The 17,394-nt window shown below is 40.9% G+C and overlaps 1 protein-coding gene across 2 annotated transcripts in view; it reads left to right on the plus strand.

Annotated features, from left to right (window-relative positions):
- The window catches only part of LOC306868723 (serine/threonine-protein kinase SMG1-like), a 53,048-nt gene that overhangs the window by 24,871 nt on the left and 10,783 nt on the right, over positions 1 to 17,394 (plus strand). For both annotated transcript variants that reach the window (XM_079415022.1, XM_079415023.1), the window contains exons 31-52: positions 99 to 368; positions 535 to 679; positions 771 to 909; positions 1,578 to 1,796; positions 1,886 to 2,066; positions 2,157 to 2,318; positions 2,909 to 3,129; positions 3,228 to 3,382; positions 3,483 to 3,705; positions 3,792 to 4,038; positions 4,381 to 4,610; positions 4,860 to 5,108; positions 5,208 to 5,346; positions 5,426 to 5,535; positions 5,621 to 5,839; positions 6,591 to 6,784; positions 6,904 to 7,076; positions 7,187 to 7,466; positions 12,481 to 12,753; positions 12,910 to 13,144; positions 13,227 to 13,453; positions 13,544 to 13,700. In XM_079415022.1, the coding sequence (XP_079271148.1) occupies positions 99 to 368; positions 535 to 679; positions 771 to 909; positions 1,578 to 1,796; positions 1,886 to 2,066; positions 2,157 to 2,318; positions 2,909 to 3,129; positions 3,228 to 3,382; positions 3,483 to 3,705; positions 3,792 to 4,038; positions 4,381 to 4,610; positions 4,860 to 5,108; positions 5,208 to 5,346; positions 5,426 to 5,535; positions 5,621 to 5,839; positions 6,591 to 6,784; positions 6,904 to 7,076; positions 7,187 to 7,466; positions 12,481 to 12,753; positions 12,910 to 13,144; positions 13,227 to 13,453; positions 13,544 to 13,700 (4,448 nt within the window). The remainder of the gene's footprint in view (positions 1 to 98; positions 369 to 534; positions 680 to 770; positions 910 to 1,577; positions 1,797 to 1,885; positions 2,067 to 2,156; positions 2,319 to 2,908; positions 3,130 to 3,227; positions 3,383 to 3,482; positions 3,706 to 3,791; positions 4,039 to 4,380; positions 4,611 to 4,859; positions 5,109 to 5,207; positions 5,347 to 5,425; positions 5,536 to 5,620; positions 5,840 to 6,590; positions 6,785 to 6,903; positions 7,077 to 7,186; positions 7,467 to 12,480; positions 12,754 to 12,909; positions 13,145 to 13,226; positions 13,454 to 13,543; positions 13,701 to 17,394) is intronic.

Genomic DNA, 17,394 nt, shown 5'->3' on the forward strand with positions numbered 1-17,394 from the left:
AGTGTTTTTAAGCTGTCTCAGTCTGATTTGGGCCAGTTCTCTTGGTCTTGGTGTTTTGCATTGTGAATGTCTAAGCACTTATTCTCTCTGCCTTTTAGGTCAGTCCGTATCTGCTATGGAAATGCTGAGCTCCTGTGCACTGTCGTACTGTCACTCTGGAAAGTGTGAGCGTGCAGCCTGTCGCTCTGTGCTTACTTTGTGCAAATGGCTTTTGGCCGATTGGAAAGATCTGACTCCACAACTCAAAATGGTGGTGAAGAGGAACTCTGGTTCTACCAGCCTCTCGGCTCTCTCTAAAAACATCTCTGGCATGTTGGAGCTGCCGCTGGAAGATGAGGGAATGCCACATATCACGACAGAGACTACAGGTAAGCTTAATGCCAATGCATTAAAACATGCTATTTGTGTCATGAATGGTTGAGGACCAATATAATGATCGCACTGCATTCTACAGTGTCATGTGTATTAGTGTTTGATTGATATTGTCTTTATTTCTTTGTAATGGTCATGAAGATTTGTTTGTTCTGTCTACAGTCAGTGTTGGTGTTGGGGAGCCAGACTTTGTCCTTGGGCAGCTGTACCAGCTCTCAACAACTCAGGCTCCTGAAGTGGCCAAATCATGGGCTGCTCTGGCCAGCTGGGCATACAGATGGGGCAGGAAGGTTGTGGACAATGCCAGGTATTTTTAACTATAAAAAGTGCTAATGTTAGTTTACAAAAAAAGTGATATGATCAAACTAATGTTTTGTCTTTATTCTGTCTGTCAATAGTCAAGGAGAAGGGGTTCCTTTGCTCCTTGGAGAAAAGAAAGAAATTGAGGACATGCTCCCAGCAAGCACCAGTGATGAGGACAAGGAAACCATTTTCGGCATTTTGGGTCAAGCCATGTGTCGCTCAGCAGGAATTCAGGTTATGGAGTTCATAGTTTGTAAATGAGTCTGCATCAGTGTTTGGTTTTCATACTGTGGTTCACACTATGCACTATGGAACTATGGAAATATAATACTAGAAAACACAGGCATTCATTTAAATATACTGTAGTTCAAGAGTTTGGGGTTGGTGCATTTTTTTTCTTGCTTTGGTGGTTTTGAAAGACATTTTATGCTCACCAAGGCTGAATTTTTATTTTTTGAATAAAAATACAGTAAAAACCATAATATTGTGAAATATTAGAATTTAAAAAATACTTTTCTATTTTAAGATATTTTGAAATTTGTTTCTAAGTAAAGTAATTAAGTTACTCCAGTTTTCACATTCACATAATCCTTCAGAAATCATTCTAGTGAGTTGATTTGGTGCTCAAACATTTTATCAGTGTTGAAAAGAGTTTTCTCAAATAAAATTGTAATTTTCTATTTTAAACTTCCTTTAAAATAGAAATCTTTTGGAATGTTATTATTTACTGCAACTTTTAAACTGTACTTATGAAATAAAAGTATCATAAAGATACTTTTTTACCTTGTCTATATAAACTTGTAGATTTCTGCCTCAAGGTTAATGCTGATGTTCATTTATCTGCAATGTGGGATGTGAATAGTTCTCGTTTTGTGTATTCATTTGTCATTGTGTTTCTTCAGGATGAAGACCTGGCCTTGCAGAATGAAGAGGATGAGGAGGACGACATGGTGGATGTAATCGGCCGACAGCTGTTGAGTGCCTGTCCGTGGCTGTCTGTGGAGGACACTGTGACCGATGGGCTGATTGGGGTGTGGAGGAGAGTGGTTGACCGAATATTCAGCCTGTACCGGGTCTCCTGCAGAGCGTACTTCACCTTCCTCAAACTCAATGCTGGGCAGGTCAGGATTCCTCTTCTAATGTTTACGCAGTGATTGGACAAATTTCTAAAACACAGATCGATAAAATTTCTTGGTGATTTGATCATCAGGTGCCCATAGATGAAGACGACCCCAAGCTGCTCCTGAACAACCAAAGCAGCAAACAGAGCAGCGATGATGTCATTGTCATGGCAACACTCCGTCTGCTACGTTTGCTCGTGAAGCATGCTGGGGAATTAAGAGAGGGTCTGGAACACGGCCTGGCATCCACCCCCACTGCACCCTGGAGAGGTAAGAGCTTGAACATCAATACAGTAATGAATAGTTAGTGTAGATAGTTATTTCAATCCATGTAATATTATATCTCTGTTTTCTCTCTAGGTATCATCCCTCAGTTATTCTCCAGACTAAATCACCCTGAGGCTTACATCCGCCAGAGCATCTGCAGCCTGCTGTGCAGAGTCGCACAAGATTCACCCCACCTTATCCTCTACCCTGCCATTGTTGGATCTATCTCTCTTGGTGGAGAGGCTCAGGCGGCAGGTACATGCTGTATTTCCATGCGGGGACATCCTGGCTACCTTAGGCGATGTGTCCACCAAAGCATGGACAAACATTTTTAGCCAGATGAAAATGCCAGACGCTCTTCTTAAAACTAGGGGTGCTTGAGCGCTTTGTAGCTGCCTACCTGATAGACCCATGGTGAAAGAAATGTTTCTCTAAACATGTTTTTCATATTAATATTCTGGTAGTCTGGGACCATGCATCTGGGCCAAATATTTGCACTTAAACATACCAAAGAGACTAAAACAGAACACACTGCAAAAGCTGGGCTCTTGCTCAATGAAAGCCTAACTTTGGTTGACCTTAGTCTTGGTATGTCATGGCCTTTACACAAAGCTGAACATTTTTCAATTCTTGGCAACCAGTAAAACAAGCTATAGTCCGTGTCTCATCACTCTGCTTACTTTTTTTTTATTGAAGACAATTGGAAAATGATCTGGCTTTACGCTTTGGAGACATTTAACAACCAATCAGTTCTCAGTTTAGTGATCATATATGTGTATATGTATATGTATATATGTGTGTTTAGCCTCTTTGGGGAAGATAAATTATGTTTTCATCTCTGCCAGGTAATAAGCTGCCGTCGTCACTGCCAACCCTTCTTGGGAACATGCAGGGAGAGGCTCTTTGTGGAGATGAGAGTGAGATGGGCAGCGGACCGACTTCTCAAGAGAGCAGCCGCGGGGAAGAGATGGTGATGTATTCTAGCGAAGACCAAGCTATGATGCAGGACTGCTACAGCAAGATCGTAGACAAGCTCTCTTCTGCCAACCCCACCATGGTGCTACAGGTATTACAGAACGGTCCTTTTAATGTTCTATAAGTGTCTGGTTGTGTTAAAGGCCATTGTGTTTTAAGAGTTGTTTTGTTTGATCCTTGTGTGTGCAGGTGCAGTTGTTGGTGGGCGAGCTGAGGAGGGTCACTCTGCTCTGGGACGAGCTCTGGCTGGGGGTCTTGCAGCAGCAACACATGCACGTTCTGCGCAGGATTCAACAGCTGGAGGACGAGGTGAAAAGAGTTCAGAACAACAACACTCTGCGCAAGTAAGTCACGACCCTGGAAATCAATATAGGAGAAACTTCATTAGTGAGTGACTCATGCCTCTTGGAAAATCATTTAAATTCTCAATCTCTTGTGGTTTAGGGATGAGAAGGTGGCTATTATGAGAGAGAAGCACTCTGCTCTTATGAAGCCTGTGGTTTTTGCACTGGATCACGTACGCAGCATCACGGCTGCTCCGGCAGAGACTCCTCACGAAGCGTGGTTTCAGGAGACGTATGGAGAGGCCATCCATAACGCTCTAGAGAGACTGAGGAGCCCTCTTAATCCAGCCAATCCTGCCAGCAGCTGGGTGCCCTTCAAACAGGTCAGGACCGCTGTGTGCATAAGTGAAATGCTGATATGCATGCTGTGCATTTAAACCTTTTGTAATTCTACCCCGTCCTGTTACAGATCATGCTGAGCTTGCAGCAAAGGGCACAAAAACGGGCTAGTTACCTCCTGCGGCTAGATGAGATCAGCCCCCGCCTGACTGCCATGACCAACACAGAGATGGCGCTGCCAGGGGAGGTGTCTGCTACAGATGCAGTCACCATCCAGAGTGTAGGCAATACCATCACCATCCTGCCAACTAAAACCAAACCCAAGAAGCTCTATTTTCTAGGCTCTGATGGTAGAAATTATCCTTACCTATTCAAAGGTATGAGTTTTAAACATCGCTAAAAGCATCACCAAAAACTCACCCTCATGTCATTCAAACCTAAAAGCCTTTTGTTCTTCTTCGAAACACAAATAAACATTACTTGAGATTTCTGTCCCTCCTTTTTAAAGTCCATTTCTACCAAAACTATTAAAGCCATTCTAAAAGTAATCCTTATAAATTGAGTAGTTTAGTTCAAGTCTTCTGAAGAGAGAAACTATCGCTTTATATGATGGTTTGAAATGACGTGAGGGTAAGTAAAATGACAATTTTCATTTTTGTGTTAACCATCCCATTTAATACATGCCATTTGCTCACGGAAACATTATGTTTGTGTTTTAGGATTGGAGGACTTGCATTTGGATGAGAGGATCATGCAGTTCTTGTCTATCGTCAACACCATGTTCACTAAAGTGAATCAGCAGGAGAGTCCAAGGTTTCACGCCCGTCATTATTCTGTCACACCGCTGGGAACCAGATCAGGCCTCATCCAGTGGGTGGATGGAGCCACTCCACTATTTGGCCTGTACAAGCGCTGGCAGCAGCGTGAGGCTGTGGTCCAAGCCCAGAAGGTTAGAGTGAAAATTTGCATATTTAGAATATTAAATTTTTTTTTTACATAACATGGTTTTACAGGAATTTTGTAGTTAACGAAGACCATTTGTTACATAAAAATTAAAATCATTTATAAAAGTAAAATAAAAAATTGCCAGTTTCCATTTTCGCTTGATGTAAATAGTGCAGCCCTATTGACTGGCTTCACTTTCGCTGAAGGAAGATTTAAAAAAATTGACCAAATCTTGTACCTTTTTTAAATTTAGGCACAGGACTCGTTCCAGCAACCTCAGAATCTTCCCATGGTTCCACGGCCCAGTGAGCTCTATTACAGTAAGATCAGTCCTGCCTTAAAGGCTGTCGGGCTCAGTTTGGATGTGTCGCGCCGTGACTGGCCGTTGAGTGTCATGAGAGACGTTCTCCGAGAGTTGATGGAGGCTACGCCCCCTAACCTCTTGGCAAAGGAGCTCTGGTGCTCCTGTACCACCCCCAGTGAGTGGTGGAGCGTGACTCAGGTCAGAGGAACCACTATTCGGATGTCCTACCTATGTTTGGCACAGTGTTAGAATAAATGCCTTGCACTATAATTAACCAATCTTATGTGTCTCATTTAGTCTTATGCCAGATCCACTGCTGTAATGTCAATGGTGGGATACATTATTGGACTGGGAGATCGTCATCTTGACAACGTGCTGATTGATATGACGACAGGCGAGGTGGTACACATTGACTACAATGTCTGTTTTGAGAAGGGTAAGTGCTTGTTCACTTGAGGAGTCGTCTAAACATACTTCATTGGCATAGACATTTAAATACCTCATCATCCTAACAGGAAAAAGCTTGAGAGTACCAGAGAAGGTTCCTTTCCGTATGACACACAACATTGAGACCGCTTTGGGGGTCACAGGGGTGGAAGGCATCTTTAGACTGTCCTGTGAACAGGTAAGAATGGGATGATTCATTAATGGAAATTATTCATTTAATGTTTAATTTAGAACATGCATACATTTGAACTGTGTCCTTTCAGGTCATCCAGATAATGCGCCGTGGTAGAGAGACCCTCTTGACACTTTTGGAGGCATTTGTCTATGACCCTCTGGTGGACTGGACAGCAGGTGGCGAGGTGGGCTTTGCAGGGGCTGTGTATGGAGGTGGTGGTCAGCAAGCAGAGAACAAGCAGAGCAAGAGAGAGATGGAGCGAGACATCACCCGTAGCCTCTTCTCTTCCCGTGTGGCTGAGATTAAGGTGAGAATTGTAATAGCAAATGGTACCGAAATGTACATCAGCCTCTTAAATGTGAGGTATGTTGATTTCAATATGAATTTGCTAAAATAATGAACTTCTTAACGCTGCTGCTGCGTTACAGTGGTTGGGTTGGCAGGTATTCCATCCTCAAACTGTTTCCCCTGGTTGAGCCATGTTGCTATTTCACATTTTTAGAGGAACCAAACTACTGATTAATTCTTAAGCTTGGATACAACATCAAAAAAGGACACACAAACTGGTTTATATCATCACAATATGTAGGCCTAAACTGTCGTCGCTGAGCTCTCTATATAAAGTCGAATGTATATTATATCCTGCATTAATACAGCACACTCAAGGTGAGCTATTTGAACTGTATAGCAAATCTCAACAGTCTGATTTATTTCGGTACAAAATGTAACTATTTCACCCAGCTCTTTATAAAAAGGTGGATTTACAAGTGTGCCAAACTTTATCTGCATACATGCATTATACTCGCATGGAGTGATTATATAGCAGTGTACTTGTATTTGTCACAAAATGAAAGCAGTATTATCGCCCAGCTCTAATATGCTAAATGCCATTGTAAGGCATGGAGATGTTAAGATATTGCACACATTAACATAGTTTTCATAAAGCTGCTGTGAAACCAGATGTGTTGTGAAAAGCGCTATACAAATAAATTTGATCCGACTTGGTTTGCTAACCAAAATTTTCCCCTCTTAATTTTTTTTATTTTTATTTTTTTTAGGTGAACTGGTTCAAGAACCGTGATGAGATGATTGGAGTGGTGCCACAGGTGGAGGAGCCGGTGGATGAGTACCTAAACCTGCAGGACCAGCTCACACAAGTGGAGAAAGTGCAGGGCAAGCTGCTGGAGGAGATGGAGTTCCTGGAGGGAGCCGACACCAGAGCAGATCATCCCATCCACTCCCTGGAGCACAGGTCAGCAGACGAGACAATCATTCAGCTGGTTACAATTATTGCTTGATTGCTTAGTAGTGTAGATTTGATGGGACAGATTATAAGTGTTCACTGTCATTCTTTCTCCTATCCCTTTCCAGATACTCTGAGCACACTCAGTTGCAGTCCAGGCAGAGAACTGTACAGGATGCCATTCAGGGGAAGTTGTCAGATCTGGATCAGTTCATCTCTCAGTATCAAGCTGCCTTTGCCAGTCTAGAGGCCACCCAGCTTGCCAGTCTCCTCCAGGAGATCAGTAGCCCTATTGACTTAGGTGCAGATAATTTTGGGTTTCTTTTACAGAATATTAACTGAAGTTTAATGAGAAGCAAAAGGACCACTTGCAAACATCTAATTTGTTCCTTTGGTCCGTGTAAACTGCAGGTCCACCTAGCTACGTGCCAGCAACATCTTTCTTGCAGAATGCAGGCCAGGCACATCTAATTAGCCAGTGTGAGGCACTGGAGGCGGAGGTGAGCGCTCTGTTACAGCAGCGGCGCTCTCAGCTGCGTGGCTGTCTCGAGCACCTGCACAGCTATGCCACCGTGGCCTTGCTGTACCCGCGTGCGGTGCTGCTCAGGCACAGAGTTCACACGTGGAAGCAGTGGATGGAGGAGCTGGTGTGTGACATGACTGTCGAACACTGCCAGACCATCTATCACCAGTAAGTGCAACTACTGATTGTGTCCCAGTTCACACTTTTTGGCTGCTTTTTCTTCAGTAACTAGTCCAACTTCACATAATAAAAAACAAAAACATTTTATAATACACTACCGATCAAAAGTATGGTGTCGGTAAGATTTTTATAATGTTTTTAAAAGAAGTCTCATGCTCAACAAGGCTGCATTATTTGATTTAAAAGTATAGTGAAACAGTAATATTGTGAATTATTATTATTATAAACTTTGTTTTTTGTTTTTGTTTTTTTAATGCAATTTTGTTCTGTGATGTTATGTATCCTTGCTGTGTATAAAAAAAAAAAAAAAAAAAAAACTGAACCCAAACTCTGGGCTGGGCGGTATATCGAGTTTGTACAATATATTGATATATTCTTTATAAGCGTTTCAGTACGAGGCAATTCCGCTTATGTCGATATACAGTAGTTTGATATGAGCGCATCTGAAAAATATAGTGGAGGGCACAGACTAAAGGCCCGTTCATGCCAAAGACGATAACTATAAAGAGAACGATAAAGATATAGTTGTAAAAATCGGAGTCCACACCGCAGCTATAACGATAAAGGCACATAGAAACGATATAGTTGAAATCACTTTCAGAACGATTTTTTCCAGCTTTTGAACGATACAAACATTGACATCCAAAATCCTTCCTGCAATAAGGAGCTCGAGAATTTAAAGCAGCAGACGAGTGTGCATGTAGATTAAACAAACGATATCTTTTGCTGTAGTGATCGACCGATAATGATTTTTTTATTTTTTTATTACCGATACCAATTATTTGCATGTTCATGTGCCCAATAACCGATATGCAGAACCAATATTTACTTACTGTTAGAAAGTAAATAAATGACTGCGTGAAGTAAGTCCATACTTCACTTTGGTTTTTCCTCCTTTCAGTCATCTTAACAAAAAATGTTTTGAGAATCAGCAGTCTTTCATGCAGGGCTCTAGACTCATTCTTCCCACTAAACTCACTTTTGCACTAACTTTCTCAGCTGGTTGCACGAGCACATAATTTGGTTGCAATTTGTTTTTTGTTTTTTGTTTTTGCTACAACATTTGATTAATCAATGCATGCTGATGAACTTTTATCATAGTTTATAGTTATATGGTAACGAAAGTGTTCAACATTCAACTCGTTCTTTTTCATCTGTATTATTTGTGATTTAAATTTTGTGAACAGGAATTCCTTTTTTCGTGCGCTTTCACCTTCAAATTTGCGATCTTGGTGTCACATTTTACAAGAAAAGATAATTGTCTGTTTTGCTTATCTATACACCTTTAACTTTTTAAGACTAAAACAGAAGATGGATTCATTGTTATTCTTAATTAAAAAGCACAACAACAATAAAACAGTACTTGGCAATGACAAACTAGCTTACATAACATCTATCAACAAAAACGAATAAGACCAGGCATGGCACAGGACACATCACATGCTGTACTATATACCGAGTATATTACAGAATGTTTAGCAAACTCTGAGGAAGCAAATACATATTAATATATTTTTTAATTAAGGAAAGCCTCCATAGCATAACGTGAGGTAAAGAGCAAAGATAACAAGCTACTCAAAACGAAAACAAAAAGAAAAGTAAAACTAAACTGGCTGTCGCTGACAGGACTTGCATGTTTTTTTTCTACAAGAACACCAGCATGTTCACCTTCTCTGGTTTAAGAAGCGGTCTTTTACTTTAGTTTGAAAACAAAATCCTCCGTTGCGCTCCGTCCGCGACGCGCACCTTCATGCTCATGCTGACGCGGCGAGTATAAACCAGGCTAGGCTCTACCCACGAAGCGCTCGCGCTGAAAGCACCTCTCTTCACGTGATCAGTGAAATCTGACTCCTGCTATAATGTGCTGCGGCTGGCAGCGCGCGCTGTATGAAGCAGACGCTTAGAAGCAGCGCAGACCATGCACTCGTACAAATGCGACCACGTCAAATTTTAACTCGCAAAAAATTACCATTTTGGTCGTGTTAAAATGTTTTTTATTGTAATACGAAGATTAAATTTATTTATAAAAAGCTTTAGCAGCAACACTAATATTAGCAATAAGCAAAATAAACGTAGAAAGTCTAATGTTTTCAAATGGAGAAAATAAATAAAGGACCGGAGTCATATCAACTTCATTTTTAACTACAGTTTTAGTAGGTTTATAAGCTGTTTAATAGGATAAAGAGTAAAGAATAATTCACTGGATAATGTTAATTCACGGAATAATATTCTCTGGAATATTGGAATATAACAATCATTGTATTTTATTGGATTTCTCAACTGACATGCTCTTATTTTTTGACGTTCTAAAATATGCTGCTGACAGCGCGGTTTATCTATGCATTTACACAGAACTATAGGCTACTCAAACTGTGATCAATTGCAGAGATGAGAAATTAATTTCCATAGAGTTGTATTAATTTAGTAATTAAATAATGGTTATATAGTAAGTGTTAATACAATTTAGGCTGCTTCAAAAAAGTGAATCTTGTTAAAAAAGTTACATGCAGTGGCCGTGCTGAGCATTTCTTGAGCATCAACCCGCTGAGTGAACTGCAATATGAAAGCGGCTTTACGAGACTAATGATGAGCATATAGACAACAGAGAGAGAATTAAATTCAATGCTTTTATTTCCAACATGCAATCATTCATGGCTGTATTATTTAATTCATGCAAAGTTACGTCTTTATTGGGAGAGGACTTGACGGATTATCTATGTGACTCCGACTTCACGAGACTAATAGACCACAGAGAGAGAATTCAATTCAGCGCTTTTATTTCCAACGCTAATTCATGGCTGTTATTTCAGGCAAAGCTATATCTTTATAGGTACAGGGCTTGACAGAGTATCTTATGTATCATATTTCTTAGAGCCAAGTTGCATAAACTACATATCAGGCATTTATGTAATACATCTAATTTGTGCATTAATGCCTGTAATATTAAATAGTTTACTAACTACAGCAAATCAAGTACCTGCACGTCGTTGTTGTTGTTGTTGTCTCGTCTTCCCTCAGATGCGCTGCAATTGCGATCCTGTGCGCAATTCTCAAAACGTGTTTATCGGTGAATCTGATATTACCAAACCGATATCCGATTATGGAGAAATGCTTAAATATCGGGAAAATATCAGTAAATCGATATATCGGTCGATCTCTAGTTTGCTGGTGTGGACGCTAATATCGTTGTCTTTAGTTATCTTTTATAGTATCGTCCTTTTTTGTAAACGAGGCTTTAGCCACTGCAGAGAGTGCACAATCCAATTTGTTCTAAACGTGACAAGCTTTATATTAAAGGCTTTAAAAAAAACTCGTAAGATATAGTATTTAAAGTTTCGTATGTGATTTTAACCCTTTTTTGCACATAATATATAGGTTTACATGGTAACATTCACTTTTTCATAGCCTTTATATGTATTGTTTCGTTAGAAAATATTGGGCGGTATATGAAATAAAAATATACTAAATTCAGATTTTTAAAATACAAAAACGAAAATACAGAGATAATCTGATTTCAATTCAACACAGTGCGATTTGATGCAATACGATGCAATGGAGAAAATATAATCACTTTTTATGCCTTGAGGCCTGTTTCATAAAACAAGTTAACCAAATAAGCCAGGCTTATTTTAGTTAGTCTGACTTATTGTCAAATGATTTGGCTCCATAAAGCAAATTTAAAATAGGCCTAGATCAAGCTTAGTCACTGTGGCAACTTCTGCTGGGAAACTAACCTCGTCTAAAGCAGGCCAACTGTCAGGTTAAGCTGAGATCCTGTAACACTGACCAATAAGAACACAATGTTATTACCACTGTCTCACAGTTTTTTTTTTTTTTCGTTTTTTCTTGTTACAGTTTCTTGCCATGCAGTCTTTCTCTCTGGTTTTATGTTAGCTGTGCATTTATAGTTTGCAGAACAGATAGCAGAACTTTAAAACATTGCAATCTAAAATTGCTCTTTAAAGCATTAAAATAACTAAATTAAAAGTTAAAATCACTGAATTAAAAATGAAAAAATAAGGAAAATGACTATTTTAACTGCTATAAGAAACGCACATCAAGTCATTTGAGCTTAGTAATTAGTACTGTACTAGCTTACATTTGATTTACTCATTACAGTAGTCCCTTTACAGATACTGCTATTATTAAAAATACACTTATATTTAGGTTTAAAATTCTACAAAAGACACATTTAATGTCCAACGACAAATGTTTTAGTAAAATGTATATTTTACTCAGAATTATTGCGCTCCGTCTGTTTAGTGTGCAGCAGCGTGCCTCACCCACTCCTGACAACAAAATAGATATGTTTGCATGGCTTTCTAACATTTACAGATGAAAAATATACCTGTGACATGTCAGTTATGCACTAGGGAAACACAACGTCTCAAATGCATTAAACGGCACAGATAATACGCTGTTTGCCGTGGTGGATCAATTTGATCCATGATCGACATTAAAGTCTGCTTAAGAATAAGCGTGCACAAATTAGTGTGAATTTAATTTGTCGTTTCTGGAACCGCTTTAGCCTCGATTGATTTGTTAGGTTATTTCAAGTCAGGTTTTGGAGTTTAATCCCCGTTTTTCCTCGGGTCTCCGTGCTGTTGTGATTTGTCATATTCACACGCAATGGTGATGAGAGAACGCGCTTGACACAGTTTAGAGAGAAGTCAATCTACATATAAAATATTGGTTACTTTCTAAATAATAAAAGTATAGCGCATCCACTAGTAATTATATATAAATAAACTTTTTACAGATGAAAATGTTAGAAACGATGCATTGCGATATAAATGCCAACTTGTAGCCGATGCACACTTTTTAAACCGATGCATCGTTAACTTTTTATGCCGAGGCATCGAGTGAATCGGGTAATCTTCCCATCCCTAATATATCAAGGTTCTCATGTCCTGAAAAATCAATCATGCATTTTTATTCATATTTTTAAAATTGACTTTTCCATGTCCTCTAATTGGATAATAATAATAAATTCTCTTTTTAGGTATGAAATTCAGTTTGCACCCCAGCCCCCTCCTCCCACATGTCAGTTCCTGTCTAGCATCGAGATGGCACTGCAGCACCACGCAGCAGAAACCAACACTCGGTTGCTGCGGCAGGTAGATCGTCTGAAGACAGAGGGTGCTGGTGTACCCGTTTGTGAGGAGCAGCTGCAGGAGATCGAGCACTGCATCAAAGTCTTCCTGCACGAGGACACTGAGCTCGGGTCCTTCAGCCTGGCTGGCATCATCGTCTCTGCCCTCTGTGCCCTCACCAGGTCTGAATCTGTGGCTTTAAAAAAAAAAAGCTACGTGAATTGTGTGAACCTAATTTGTTGCCGAAATAATTTTCTTGTTCTCCATGCCTAAACTTTTTTTTTTTTTCCCCAGTCATCTTAAAGGATTAAATAATTCAGTATTTCTGTGCTTTGCAGGCGTAACCTGGTGATGGAGGGAGCTGCAGCCAGTGCCGGAGAGCAGCTGGTGGAGCTGACGTCCCGTGATGGTGCCTGGTTCCTGGAAGAGCTCTGCAGTATGAGTGGAAACATCACGTGCCTTGTGCAACTCTTGCAGCAGTGCCAGCTTCTGTCACATGATCTGGACATCCTCACTCTTGCAGAGACTTCGCAAGTGGTCTACCTGGCCAATGGTGTCTACACGTGCCTTCAGGTAATGTTCTCAGTGTTTAATGGTTTTCGGTGGTTTCGGTGATGGTTTTCCCCCTCTGAAACATTTTTATTAATATTTGAAGGAGCTCAACACAAACTTCCGTCAGATCATCTTCCCAGAGGCTCTGCGCTGCATGCTGAAAGGAGAAAATACATTAGAGGCCATGCTAGCGGAGCTGGACGCACTTATCGATCAGTGCGCAGATGGAGTTTCGCTACAGGGACTGGGGGAGGTTCTGCAGGCTAACCTTCGTAACACCGCCATGGGCCTGGAGGAGGATCCAGATGACCACTATCTGGATATCACCAGGTAACATGGACAATAGAAATATTTACTAAGCAGTACGTAATGTTATTGTTTTTGGATGGACCGAGCATTGTGTGTTTGTTTTTGTGTCAGGGTTCTGCGAGCCCAGTACTCAGAACTTATCCAGCCGCGCAGCATGGACAGCTCGGTGCAGGAAACACCCAAGATGAGTGCCGGTCAGATGTTGTTGGTAGCTTTTGATGGCATGTTTGCACAGCTGGAGACTGCTTTTGGACTTCTGATTGACAAGGTAAAAAAACTGATTTGTAAAATATTGTAGCTTGTAATTCATGTTTGGATAGATGTGTAATGTCTAATATTTGACTACCTGAGTTTGTTGTACAGTTTAGATGTTCTGTAGACCTGTACTATGTATCAAAGAATACAGATATCAGATGTTTTTTGTTTTTTTTCCTTCAGTCTGAAATGTATACACATCAGCTAAATGCCATTAACAGTACAATAGTTATTTATAAAGTAAATAAGCGTCCTGTAACAAAACATTGGGTGGAATCTGTTTTGAATGCGTTCCTAAAACAAGAAAATAGTTGATATGTGGGCCAATGGCGGAAAAACTACGCAAATATAAATACGACGCATCATCTGGTACTAGGGCCAACACTGCCTCGACTTCGAGTTCCACCGTCACCCGATCGCGAACGACCCCACCCTCGCTGGACAGCCCAGATTCTTCGCTCGCTAAAAGCGGACATCTCGGAGGTGATTAAATCCGAACTGAAAAGTGTGTTTGCCGATGATTTCAGTCCTCTTAAAAACTAAATACAAGCGGTAAAAACTGAAATAATAAATAATACGGCGGTGATTCACTCTGAGATGGACCAAATGAAGGCTACGATCAAGGAAGTGGAAGGCGGGCTGTCAGCGTGGGTCAGGCGAAGTGACAACCTTGCAATCTGTGGTAACCAATTTGAGAGCAGAGGTGACTGTGCTGAGAGGAAAATGCGAAGACAGGTGAGAAGGTGCAACATTAGGATACTGGGGGTGGCTGAGACGGATGAATCAAGCTCTACTGTGTCGGTTTCGAGGCTGCTGAGAGAATCGCTACAGCTGGAAAAGGATGTACTTGTGGACCGTTCGCACAGAAGTCTTGCACCAAGAGGTCCGGATGGAAAGCCACGTGCCATCGTGGCTAAACTTCATTATTACCAAGACTGTGTCAAGGTGTTGAGACGTGCGCGCAGTCGGGCCCCGCTGAGATTTAATGGGGATTCAATCGCCATTTTTCCAGACTACACTGCAAGCATTGCTAAGGCTAGGGCTGCGTTCACGGAGGTTCGGAAACTGTTGCGTAACCGCCAGGGCGTCCGGTTTGGCATTTTATTTCCAGCCCGACTACGCATCTCTCATGATGGTAAAGAAAAAGAATTCACTGATGCAGATGCACTGTACACCTCTGATGTATGTGAGGAGGACTCCTCGCTGGAGGTTTTTTTTTTTTAAATGTACAGGTCCCCTCCATAGAACCAGAGTTGACTGCTGAATTAGAGGAGGACCTTACGGTTGAAGAGATAACATCAGCAATTAGATCTATGCAAAGTGGCAAATCACCAGGGCCGGATGGTTTCCCAACAGATTTTTTTTTAAATTCTCAGATCAGCTCTCTCCTTTGTTATCAATCTTTGAAGAATCACTTTCAGTGAAATCCCTTCCGTCAACCATGCGTCAGGCAGTTATTTCATTAATCCTCAAAACAGATAAGAACCCTCTTCAATGCAGCTCATTCCGTCCGATCTCCCTTCTTAACACAGATGCCAAAGTTCTGGCTAAGGTCCTTGCCCGTCGTTTGGAAGGGTTTCTACCCTCTGTTATATCCCCTGACCAAACAGGTTTTATTAAGAACCGTTACTCCTTTTTCTAACATTAGACGTCTTTTGAATATTCTTTACGGACCCTCCCCACCCCGGTACACTAGTAATGCTTTCACTGGATGCTGAAAAAGCGTTTGACCGGGTGGAGTGGGGCTATCTTTTCGACACTCTACAGAGGTTTGGATTTGGCCACAAGTTTATATCTTGGATCAAACTTTTATATACATCTCCATTGGCTGCTGTACGCACTAACAATAATATATCCGCTTACTTTGAGCTTCAACGCGGCACGAGACAGGGTTGTCCTTTGTCCCCACTTTTACTTGCAGTTGCAATGGAACCACTTGCTCTGGCTTTGAGACAAAGAGCTGACATCAAGGGTATTCAGCGGGCAGGATTGGAACATAAGGTCTCGCTGTATGCGATATGTTATTATACTTGTCTCATCCCCTCTCAAGTCTCCCCAAATTGTTGAATCTACTTACAGAATTTGACAAAATATCTGGCTACAAAGTCAATATTCAGAAGAGTGAATTAATGCCTGTTGGTGACGGGGTCAGTCTATCATCTTTAGGTTCAGTTCCCTTTAAAATTAGCCCTAAGAAATTCAAGTACCTTGGAGTTTGGGTTACACATAACTATAAAGATTTATATGAGTCAATTATCAGCCTCTCTTATCCAATTTGAAGCAAGAGCTTGAATGTTGGGACCACCTGCCTCTGTCATTGGGTGGATGAATTAATACGGTAAAGATGAATGTTCTGCCCAGGTTTTTGTATATTTTTCAGTTTCTTCCGTTTTTTTTTAACAAAATCTTTCTTCTTCAAACTAAATCAGATATCGGCCTTTATTTGGAACAAAAAAACACCAAGGATAAAAAGTAGTATACTGCAGAGGCCTCGTGCAAAGGGAGGGATGGCACTCCCAAACTTCATGTTATTACTATTGGGCAGCCAACATAAGTGCATTGTTATACTGGATAAATAATGACACCACTGCCCCTTTATGGTTAATTCTGGAGGGGGCTTCAGTTGGGCCCACCTCACTGGCAGCCTTATTGTGTTCTAGACTACCATTTGCACAGCCCATCTCTAGCTTGACTTCTAATCCGGTTGTTATACATTCAATTAAAATATGGAATCAGATTAGACGGTCCTTTTCCCTTAAAGATCTATTGCAAGCTGCACCAATCATAAACAATTACATGTTTGCCCCATCATTGATGGACAAAGCTTTTGATGCCTGGGCTAGAAAGGTTGTGATCTCACTGTCTGATCTTTATATGGATGGAAACTTCGCCTCCTTTGAACAGCTGGTACAGAAATATGACATACCCAAAGCGCAGTTCTATAGGTACTTGCAGCTCCGGAATTTTGTAGCATTGAATTCTAATGATTTTCCATCATGCCCTCCCATTTCATTAATAGACTCAATCTTTGAATGTAAAACAGACTAGAAGTAAGATTTACGAACTACTCAACATGTATGATTGGTATCATACATGTTGAGTAGGTCTAAGTACCCTTAGACCTACTTAAAAATAAATGGGAGACAGATTTAAATGAACCAATCTTAGAGGAAATTTGGCACAAAATAATACAAGGAATTTTTTCAGCATCTATATGCCTTAGACATGCTGTAATACAATTCAAAATTGTTCATCGTCTGCACTGGTCAGACTTTATAAGATTAAGGCTGACATAGACCCCATATGCGATCGATGTAGGCAAGCTGTTCTGAGCTCGGACCAGTTTGCTTGCGCTGCGCTCAATTATTGGTGCGAGCTGATAAGCGGTCCACGCTGCGGCTGCACAGCTCAAACGTGTAGCGTTGTTTCGTCACGCTTTTGTTTCGTCTGCCGTTTCATGTTTCTCACAGAAATGGGAGTGCTTATTAGTTGGACAACGCGGTGGTCGCACCAGTGCGACCGCTCACAAAATTTAGTCGCACCGGCAGAAAAAATGGTCGCAGTCTTGAGCCCTGCAAACAATGACGTGACGCTATCAAATAGAGGCATGCACTAATGCAGGGAACATGTTGGCAGTGTGGAAGCATATAAAACTGTCCGAGAAAGATGCGAAAATCATTATATGCACCGACAGCGAGAGACTGTTT

This window comes from Barbus barbus (genome assembly GCF_936440315.1).
Source record: "Barbus barbus genome assembly, chromosome: 4".
Lineage (NCBI taxonomy): Eukaryota > Metazoa > Chordata > Actinopteri > Cypriniformes > Cyprinidae > Barbus > Barbus barbus.